At 43.7% G+C, this 10528-nt stretch overlaps 1 protein-coding gene across 3 annotated transcripts in view; it reads right to left on the bottom strand.

Annotated features, from left to right (window-relative positions):
* Nucleotides 1-6331: 6331 nt before the first annotated feature.
* The window catches only part of CGRRF1 (cell growth regulator with ring finger domain 1), a 28382-nt gene continuing 24185 nt past the window's right edge, over nucleotides 6332-10528 (bottom strand). For all 3 annotated transcript variants that reach the window (XM_034768652.1, XM_034768653.1, XM_034768654.1), the window contains one exon: nucleotides 6332-8726. In XM_034768652.1, coding sequence (XP_034624543.1) covers nucleotides 8379-8726 — 348 coding nt within the window. In that variant the 3' untranslated portion in view covers nucleotides 6332-8378. The remainder of the gene's footprint in view (nucleotides 8727-10528) is intronic.

The following is a 10528-nucleotide window of genomic DNA, read 5'->3' as shown; positions in this document are numbered from 1 at the left end:
GGGGGGGGCGGAGGGCGGAGCGAGGGCACTGCAGGCTCAGGGGATGAGGCGGGAAGGGGTGGAGTGGGGGCAGGGCCTGTGGCAGAGCCAGGGGTTAAGCAGTGAGCACCCCTCGGCACATTGGAAAGTTGGTGCCTATAGCTCCAGCCCTGGAGTTGGTGCCTATACAAGGAGCCACATAGTAACTTCTGAAGAGCTGCATGTGGCTCCAGAGCCACAGGTTGGCCACCCCTGGTCTAGGCCTTGATTCAAAGTAATGAAACTATATGCCACCATCCCTTAAAGGGAGAAAATTATTGCCGTAAATCTTACCATCAGGGAGATAAGGACCTCTAGTCAACCAATGAATGCACTAGATCCCTATTTTTCAGGAGGTTTATATTTGGGGATATGAAATCCAGTCAGGAACTCTGTTATATGAAATGCACTTTCCAACAACTCCCTATACATCCCGCACGAAAGATCCATCTCACAGACACGCTTATGTATCTGCATGGAACACGCTTTAGTTTTCAATACGACTTGCAGCTAATTAAACAAACATGAAACGTTCCCTGCCAACAAAATGGAGCCATCTGTTAATCCTATAACTCAGTCTTAATAAATGGTCAATCAAAGAATCTCCCATTTCCTTACGTTGGTGCTGACAGAACTCATACAGTTATAACGTGTTGACGAATGGCAACTGGAGCTGAGAGGATACACCATCTGCTGGGTTTGTGTGCACATCTTGCATAGGAACATATGACAAGGGATAATAAACTATATTCATCAATAGTACAATGAGCTCAAGACAGAATGCCTGACATCAAGAGTTCGCTCGTAGTTACATAGCACTGTTTTACCAATGGCTGATCTTGGGTTGGGAGCTACTCCTATGAAGTTTTACATTTTGCCACATTTGTGGAAATACTAATCCTGCAACACAAATAAATAAAGTAATAATTATCACTATTATTAATAAACCATTGCACCTATCATCTGAGGAGCTCAGGACACTTTATAAACACTAATTAATTAACCCTCACAATGCCCTGGTGAGATACATACCCTTATAAAAACAAATATGGGGCTGACCCACAGTGGGAACCCAAAGCACTGCCATGCTGTTTTTATACCTATATGCTTTTAAATCATGACTGTAGGTGTTTATTGCAATTTTTAAAACAGAAGTGTTATTGTTACATACAAAAGAAATACCCTGGTGCATAATTGTCTGGAAACAATCAGCTCAAGTGATGCATCACTACAACCCAGATTTTCAAAGGTATTTACGTGCCTAACTCCCATTGGTGCCCAGATAGTAGGAAAAACTTTCTAATATGAGTTAAATGGAAACAATTGCTCACCTCCAATGACACTATATGACAGCATATCTATGTACGTAGACGTGTACCATGGTGTCCATCACATCAGGACCCACATGTCTGATCTCACTAAAACCCAACATTAATAAAAATATTAGTATCTGCATAATAAAATAATGAACTACAGAACCTCCTGCCTTTACTACTGGAATGGAGGACAGGGAATGATTGACCAAATGCCAGGGCTTTCCGTTCATACAACTTTGTATTCTGAAATTAAAATATATACTCCATACAAAAACGTATACCGAAGAACTACAGTAAAAGAATAATCAACTTGCAAAATCAAACCAACAAAGTCAGAAAAAGCAACCTTAACTCCTCCCCATGGTGCATTATGACATAGTCCTTAACATGATCACATGCTATTTATTCCTGAAGGATTCCTGTCTCATTACGGGTGCAATTCAACCCCATGGAGAGAGTCGGCAAAAGTTCTGGGCCCCACTTAAGACCCCTGGAATCCTTATTTTTGTGAAGATTTAAGTTTCAGGGGTGCATAAGCCTTATTCTTATTCTCTGAGCAGGGCTAAATTTCACCCTCAGTGCCCAAGTTAGGTGAGACAGCTATTCATGATTTATTTTTATCCTTGTCGTTCAATGTGTGACCCATACTTCATAGCCTGCAATCCCTCCAAATCCACAGTGAATGAGGCAGTGAACTTGTGAATTATTTTTCTATTATTAATTATTATTATTATTTCTGTTCTGGCAGTACCTACACGCCTCAATCATGCACCAAGGTCTCCTGGTGCTAGGCGCTGTACAAATACAGAACAAAAAAAACAGTCCCTACCCTGACATGCTTGCAATCTAATATCAGACAAGAGATGACAAGGAAATGCACCAGAGATGGGGAGCACATGGCGATGGTGAGGCAGTAGTTGTCAGCAGGACAGGCTGTGGTCATAGTTCACCTATTGCCAAATCATTGTCAAGTGGTTGTTTTGTTAACACCTGCCTCATGGACCATCACATGTGAACCAGAGTTCCAGCCTTTCACGGAATGTTTGTCTCTGCCATAAGCACATGGTAATTCATTGGCATAAGGTTGCTCATGAGAGCTGGGCTACTAACGCTTAAACAAAATGAATAGACCAACCGGACATACAAAACACCCCTCACAAAAATGTTCTGGACAGCTGTCTAATATGGTGATCTACGCAGTCCCTGATTAAGAGAAGCTAAGGAAATATGGGCTCTGATGCATTTATTTAAATAGGGTGTGTGTCATATTTTTAGCTTCCAACTTCAACGGTCCCCCTAAATTTAAACACAGATGTGGGCCCCAAGTGTGCCAACACTTTTGCACGTGCTTAACTGTACCCAGCTGAGGAGACCCATTAGAGTCAAGCACGTGCATGAGTGTTTGCAGAATTGGGGCCTTCGTGCCTAGGACTGCACCATACGTGTCTGGTAGCGAGATGGCTAACTCCCATATCCTCTCACCATGTTTACACATGGAGGTCTGATTTTTCAAAATATCTCCGGTCAGCTCTGCTGGTAGTGACAGCAGCTTGTCTGAGGATTCGGAGCTGCAGGCAGATGGGCTTGATGAAACAAGACGCTGATCTCTCCTGAGGCACTGTTCAACCGAACGCTTGAGGCCTTGGGCCCAGCTCTTCCCGAAGGACTGAGAAATCTGCACAGGCTGGGAAATCACTCATGTAACAGCCCCTTTGTGCCAGCAAGTCTCTTGGGAAGCTTGGCCCACTATATCTTGGTAAACAAATGAGGGTGGCACCAAGCACAATCAGTGCTTTCTTAATTAATTATTAATTAAATGATGGTAACGTGCTTGGCACCGTACGAGACAGAGAACAAAGGCCGTCCCTGCTGCAAAGTGGTTATAATCTGAGGGGGAAATTCCATAGGAGCTGTCAGTCTGGATCACCCACATAACCTATCCAGTTGCCTGTCTCTGATGGCAGTCAACAGCAGATGCATCAGAAGACAGCTGTGAGATAATCTGTCCTCCACTAAGGTCCTTCAGCTCTTTAATAGTTAGATATTGTTTTAAGTCCTGAAACAGGAGGTTTAACACACCTTTCAAAATCTGTGTTATCATGAATTATTATAACTGGATATGCTTGATATTCATATCATTATCCAGTCTCTTTTTGAATCCTGTTAAGTTCTTGGACTCAATGACATCCAGTGGCAATGAGTTCCACAGTCTAATTGTGTTGTGTTCTCCCTCTTTTTCAAAAGTGGATTTTTTTTCATGATAAATTGTTGACATTGTCCAAAATTTTCATTTTGGGTGAAAATTTTCATATTTTTTATTCAAAAATATTCTTGAACTAGTTATTGGGGGGTTTGTTTGTTTGTTTAATAAAAACTGGGCTCGGATCCTCAAAAAATGCCAAACATCATTTTGATAAAAAAAATGTAGAAAAAAGTTTGATTAAAAAGATCCCTGGCAAAATTTCAAAAACATGAATAATTTGTCTATTCTGAATCCTTTCCAATTAAATCAATGTTGAAATTTGAAACTTTTGTTGTAAAACTAGTTTTCACTTTTTAACCAGTTCTACTTATGGTACGCATAGGTCTGCACAGAGAAGCGGGGTGAGTGACTGTGACTCAATGGAAATAAGACAAGATCCAGTGAGGAGCCCAGCGGAACGAATAACTTTGAGCGACGTTTTTCCGTTTTGTGAATGCCTCGTAGAAGTGAGGGTTAAAGAGGGTCTTGGCTGTGAACAGACTATTAACTAGACTAGCAACTGGGATAGGAAGGCCACTTTATGCTTAGGAGGCAGCGTGCAGATGGGAGATAGAGTCCAGATTGTTAAATCCTGTTCTGCAGAGACCTCTCACAGTCTGTAGCGAAGATGGATACATTAAATTATGACTCACTCCTGTTCCATATTGCCAGGAATAATGCCTCTGTGCACTGATATGGAGGCTGTTTTTCAGTGACTCCTCAGCAGGGCTGCATAAGTGGTGGCTGGCACGTCTGCGTGACAACAGGCACAGAAGGCACAAACAGCAGACTGGGCAATGCCATGCTGGATTTCCTCACAAACAAGACCTGATGCTCACATGTGTAAGGCTCCGAGGGCTGTCTACATTGGCGCCCATGCGTTCAGCTCGAATCGTGCATCACATGTTGTTCACCCTAAGGCTAGGTGGTAACCGTAACATGTTTATACACCCCCATTCATGGTAAATCCTGCCTCTCCACTATCCAAACTCAGCTGACCCTCGGTTACTCTCCACAGCACATTCCTTGCACCAGATGGAAAACTCAGCAACAACAGAAACAAACCCATGGAACCAAAGCCCGGCTTATCCACTCACTGTGGTAGTCAGATGATGGGGTAGGATGCCGGCCAACGATAGCATGTCTGATGGCCTTCCACATGCGTCCAACACAAATGGGGACATTTCTCCTCCCTGGGCAGCACAGGGGTTGTTGTTACATATCCATTAGGCTGTTTGCTTTTTCCCCCCCCAACTATATTCTTGCCCATCTTCTCGAGGAAAGTAAAAGGCTGAAGGCATTATAAACAGGACATGTTTGATCAGTCTAATTGCAAAAAGCCATGGCTGGTGATTACTTCATTTTAAATTCTCAGACTTGGTTGTAAGGCATCATCCAGTCTTAGGACTTGTTAATAGACAGCTTTAACTGTATCTGTTCAGAAACTGACCTAATTAAAGTAGTACAACCCCCTCCTTAGTGTGGATGCAGTTATATCGCTGTAAAGGGGTCTACAGCAGCATAGATTATTCCCATAAATGTACAGAAAAAAAATGGTTACCTACCTTTTGTAACTTGTTCTTCGAGATGTGGTGCACGCGTCCATTCCGATTTAGGTGTGCGAGTGCCCCGAGCACGGCTGTCAGAGATGTTTCCCCTAGTGGTATCCGTTGGACATGTGCTAGCACTCGAGGAAGAATAAGCTATAAGGGTATAAGCACCTGTACACTGGTATAACTGCATTCTCTCCAGGGGGTGGTACTGCTTTAACTAAACTGATTTGTAAAGTGACAAAGGGAAAGTAGTATGTAAACCAGCCCTTATACTGCAGGGAGGTAGGGCTCACGTGTGGTCTGATGGACAAGGCACTAGAGTGGGACTCAGGATGCCTGGGTTCTCCTCCCAGCACTGGTACTGACCATGGGCGGTGTGTGGCATAGGTAGGGGAAGGCTGTACCTCCTGAAAGAGCCTGGTGTGGCCCTACCTATGCTCTGCCCAGAAGGCCCCCTCCTGCTTGCCCTAATGCCCTTCCTCTTTGGCCCCAGCCCAGGCAGGCGGGTCACTCATCTTCAGGCCAGGGTTAGGGAGGCCATGGCTGGCTTGTGGCCGGGACTTGGGGTGGCTGGGGCCTCCGAGCGCTGAGGGGCCCTCACGCAGTGGGGCCACGCTGCCCAGCACTGGTGGAGGGCTGCCTGCCCTGTGCTTGGGGGCACTGGGGGTGGGGGTTGTGCGCCACCCGCCCAGCACTTGGGGGTCTGTGCACCGCCCGGTGCTTGGGGACTGGGGGGGCCATGCACTGCCTGTCTGGCACTCTGGGGCTGGGAGCTGCACGTCACCCAGCCTGGTGAGTTGGGGGAAGGGGCTAGCAGCCGTGGGGAGGGGAGGACTCTGGGCTCCGGAGGGGCCTCAGGCAGGGGTGGGAGCTAGCCTCCCTGAGCCGACAGGTCACCTGCCACCCATGGTACTGACCTACTATGTGTCCTTAAGCAAGTCAGTTCACCTCTCTACACCTCTACTTGTATTCCTGTCCTTGTCTATTTAGATTGTCTATTTAGCTGTTCCCAGCAGGTTATGTGTATTCACAGCACCAGCACAATGGGGCCAGATCTGAGCTGGTGTCTCTAGGTGCTCCTGTCAAATAAATAAATAAATACCCCCTGAATCAAGGAAGAGAAGCTACCTGTATAATCAGGTGGGAAGGGGCCGAGGGGAAATACTCCTTGTGGAAAAAAAACAACGAGGAGTCCGGTGGCCCCTTAAAGACTAACAGATTTATTTGGGTATAAGCTTTCATGGGTAAAAAACCCACCTCTTCAGATGCGTGTCCAAAAAGAGCATCTGTAATGCAGGGCACAGGAGGCTCAATGTTCAGAGGGGCTAACCCTGCCCAGGGACTCTCAGATGAGTGGCTCTGGGACACTGCAACTTTTTCTCTGGGAGTGCACCTGCGTGGTGAGAGATGTTCTCATAGTCAATACACAATTAAATTAGAAATAATAATACTGAACATCCAGCCAGCACGTTCCATTTTCAAAAACTCTTGGCAAACATCATTCAGTCCTCACAACACCCCTGGCTATTATCTCTGTTTGATACATGGTGCAAGTGATGCTTCCTTAGTTACCAATGGAGTGACGGGGAGCAGAGATTAGAATTCCAGAGGCAATCCCAATACTCACTTTAATAAACCACGCCACTTCCTAATAAATCACAGATGGCCTAATGTATTGTCTCTCAACCTCCCAAAGACCACCCATGGCTTCTTGGCACGACCTTCCAGTTCCCATAATCCATTCCGGCCATGAAGGTTTTTGCATTTGGAGTCATGGCAAGAAACTGCAGATAATTTAGGGCTCTGGATTGGGGACTCCTTCTGTGCACAGTGCTCAGCTCCAGTAAAAGAGGCTGGGAGATGCCTCTTGAAGCCAGGCTTTCCCTCCACGGAGTGAGTGCTGTTTGGAGGGAAGGGGGAGGCCTGAGAAGCTGCTCTGGGAATGGAGGGGGGCTGGTGGAGCAGTGGCAGAGCAAGGAGGAGGGAGCAATTTGCTCCTTCTCTCCAAGCCCATCTCCCATAGTGAGGGTGGGAGTTTGCTATTTTTACTTTGGTGTCTCATCCCACCCGAGGAGAAGTCTTGGCCTAGAAGTTACATCACCCTGCATTACATTAGCCTTTCCTGTATTAAGAAGCGAACAGCATCATTTCTCTTCTCAACACCCATTTTTATTTTATTTATTTTTTTGATAGAAGACAACTGTGTTTTCTGCTGTCTTTCAGCTCCTTTTCTTACTAGTGATATGAGGGAAGGTAACATGGTTAGCCTGTTCTCATTCATGCAGAGGTAATGAAGGGTATGGGAGAGTTGGCAAACCCACAGACTAGGCTGTCCATGTCATGGAACAGGACACGCTGCCAAACTAATTAGTCTCTTCTCCTTGCAAAAGTTAACCCTTCATAATCCACAGCTGTCACACTAGCAAGAGTTAAAGCCCTATAAGTGCAGTGTGGCATTCTATACACAGTGGGTTCACTTAGATGTTCTACTCGCTCGATAGTCGTAGGAGCCTGAAGTAAAACTCACTGTCAATGGGAATATTTCCAATCACTTCAAGGGACTTTGGATCAGGCCGCGTGCACACACAAAATCTCTTTCAAAGCAGCAGAAAACAAAATACAATTACAGAAGGTCCATTACCACTAAATGTCCTGAATATCCTTAACTCTCAGTAACTTCAACAGGAGTAGAGCAGACCAGCACTTTCCATGGCCAAGTCTGTCAGATACAAAATAAATACATACGGATTTATACCGAAACTAAGAACAGATTCTTAAATATTTGGTTTCCTTCATTTTTCATTCTTTAAAGTGCTAAATATCTAAATTATACAGGATTAAAATTATATTTTCTTCTAACTTCACATTTAAAAACCTATATATATTATTATAGGAAAAGTACTTTCAATTTCAGTTGTATGTAAGCCTTTGTTCTTTTCTTTTTAATGTTTAGCTCACCTAAATCTACTTGTCAAAATAATCTCTAATACTTCATGAACATCCAGTCAGCAGTTATCAAAAAACTCATTCTTCATACATCTCCTACACACTTCTTCTGTCCATATTACCAGTGTATATGCAGTGTTCCAGTAACTGTATGCAGTGTAGACATGAAAAGGATGCTTGAATTGGTCTAGTAACTAACAGCAAAACCATAAAATTACACTGCAGTTCCTCCCATGGACAGAAAATGCTTTAGGTTCTACATCCCGCATTTGAGAGTACAACTCGGTAATTCTTGGTTTTCCACTAAAAGTCTGCTCCGTGGGGATCATCCTGGAAAATGTGTTCAGGGTCATCTTGATCTTGCTCCTTTTTACTGCAAAGTGGAAAAGATTCTTGAACAAACTGCCTACACATTGGACACTGTTGAAAATATTTCACACACCCATCGCACAGACACGTATGCCGGCAAGGCAGGAGGACCCAGTTCACTGTTCCATTCTGGCAGACGACACAGTCTTTACTGTTTTCCTCATGTAATTCTGATTCAACTTCGGCCAGGCCAGCCTTTTCCAGCAAGCTTTTGTCAGTGCTGCTCTCTCCAGAGGCATTGCTCGAGGGCGGGACACTGTTGCTTGCAGACATGAAAAGTTGCTATGGACAAAACACACACAGCCAAGTTTCAGCAGAATTCAGTAATTGCACGTTGTCTTTATAGTCCAATGTGATCTACAATAGAGCAAATGCGAACTAATGGGGCCTTTCTTCTCTCTACACACATGCTTCCTATTAAGTTCAACACACAACCAAATTCAGCCCTGGAGTGAATGGACACAAATCCCTTGACTTCAGTTATGTATATTTTGGGAAGATAAAGAGGTGCAGAAACACTAAGGGGAAAATTAGAGATAAGGGACCAGATCCCCAGCTGCCACAATCAGTGTAGTTCATTGACTTCCGTGGAGCTATACAGGTTTACAATGGATGAGGTTAAAATAAATAAATAAAGATATCCTATCTCCTAGAACTGGAAGGGACCTTGAAAGGCCATTGGAGTCCAGCCCCCTGCCTTCACTAGCAGGACCAAGTACTGATTTTGCCCCAGCTCCTGAAGTGGTCCCCTCAAGGACTGAATTCACAACCCTGGGTTCAGCAGGCCAATGCTCAAACCACTGAGCTATCCCTCCCCCCCAATAAACTAGGGCTGTAGGTTCTGGTCAAGGCTTTGTACTTTCTAGCATGCTGCTCCATATACCTGGAGTTATGTCCCTAATCTCTTCTACCAAGCACATACTCTCTCTCTGCCTTCAGATCCACCACATTTTATCATCTCTTGTGTTTTCCTGTCTCATTTTATCTAGACTGCAAGCTCTTCAGGGCAGGGAATAGGTCTTTCATGTTTGCAAAGGGTCTGTGTTCACAAAGAACTACCTAACACTTATGATGCTATATAAACATGGTGTGTAAAACAACAGCATTACCGATATACGTCAAGCATATAATTCCAAGGCACTGGAAAAGGAACAGCTGACTCATTAAGAGAATGGGTAACACTGAAGGCTACATTAACTTCCTAAAGTGTCCAATTGCAAGGGGAAACGGAACTTTCTGAAGATATCTGGCTACTGACCTATCTGGATGGAAACCTGCTCTTATATTCTATTTAAAAAGGCAGTTAGAATACCATATACACAGAGAGTGTATATCTATGTATATAAACACAAATTTGTACCCACAATTCAAAATTGTAGTGATTATGCAGATCCATTATTATTTGTTTATTGCCAATGGTATGTTTGATGTGGTAACAGTACCCCCACCATAAAGCATACGGGGATATTTTAGGGTGGGTTATGTGGAGCAAATATCTACCACACAAATTGCTGGACTTATTGAGATAAATCTATTCATGGTTTAAACTTCAAGTCAACTGAGTTCCATCAAGGAATGAAGTTGGCCCATTCTTTATAATTCATAGATACTATATAGACATTATCTGTGTATTGAGTGTATTGTATTTTACTGTTATAATAGAAAAACAAAGACTTTAGAAGTGATCATAAATTATTTTCAATATCCACTTTCAGCACACTGATTTTATGCTGCACACTTGGCCCAATCCAAAGTCATCAGAAGCACTCTCATTGACTTCAATGGGCTTTGGATCAGGCCCATTCTGAATACTCTAATATTTGCAGCTATTATTCCTGTCAATCTGTTACTACCACTTTGATAAATCAGGAGGGCCTGGGGTTGCCTGGAATATAAATATATAAAAAATAAGGGATTTCTGTAGGAGAGTTCAGACATTTTCAGATACGAACGTAGGTTGCATTGTAAGTTTGCATGGAACTAATTTAGTGACAAGATAAATTTAACCATCATCCAGTTCCTTGCATATTAACAGACTGAAAAAGCTAGATACTGTACCAATTTAGGGTAACTGTTGTCTACAC

The sequence above is a fragment of the Trachemys scripta genome, chromosome 4 (assembly GCF_013100865.1).
Source record: "Trachemys scripta elegans isolate TJP31775 chromosome 4, CAS_Tse_1.0, whole genome shotgun sequence".
Lineage (NCBI taxonomy): Eukaryota > Metazoa > Chordata > Testudines > Emydidae > Trachemys > Trachemys scripta.
The sequence above is the reverse complement of the archived record's forward strand: the minus strand, read 5'-3'. Positions and strand labels throughout refer to the sequence as shown.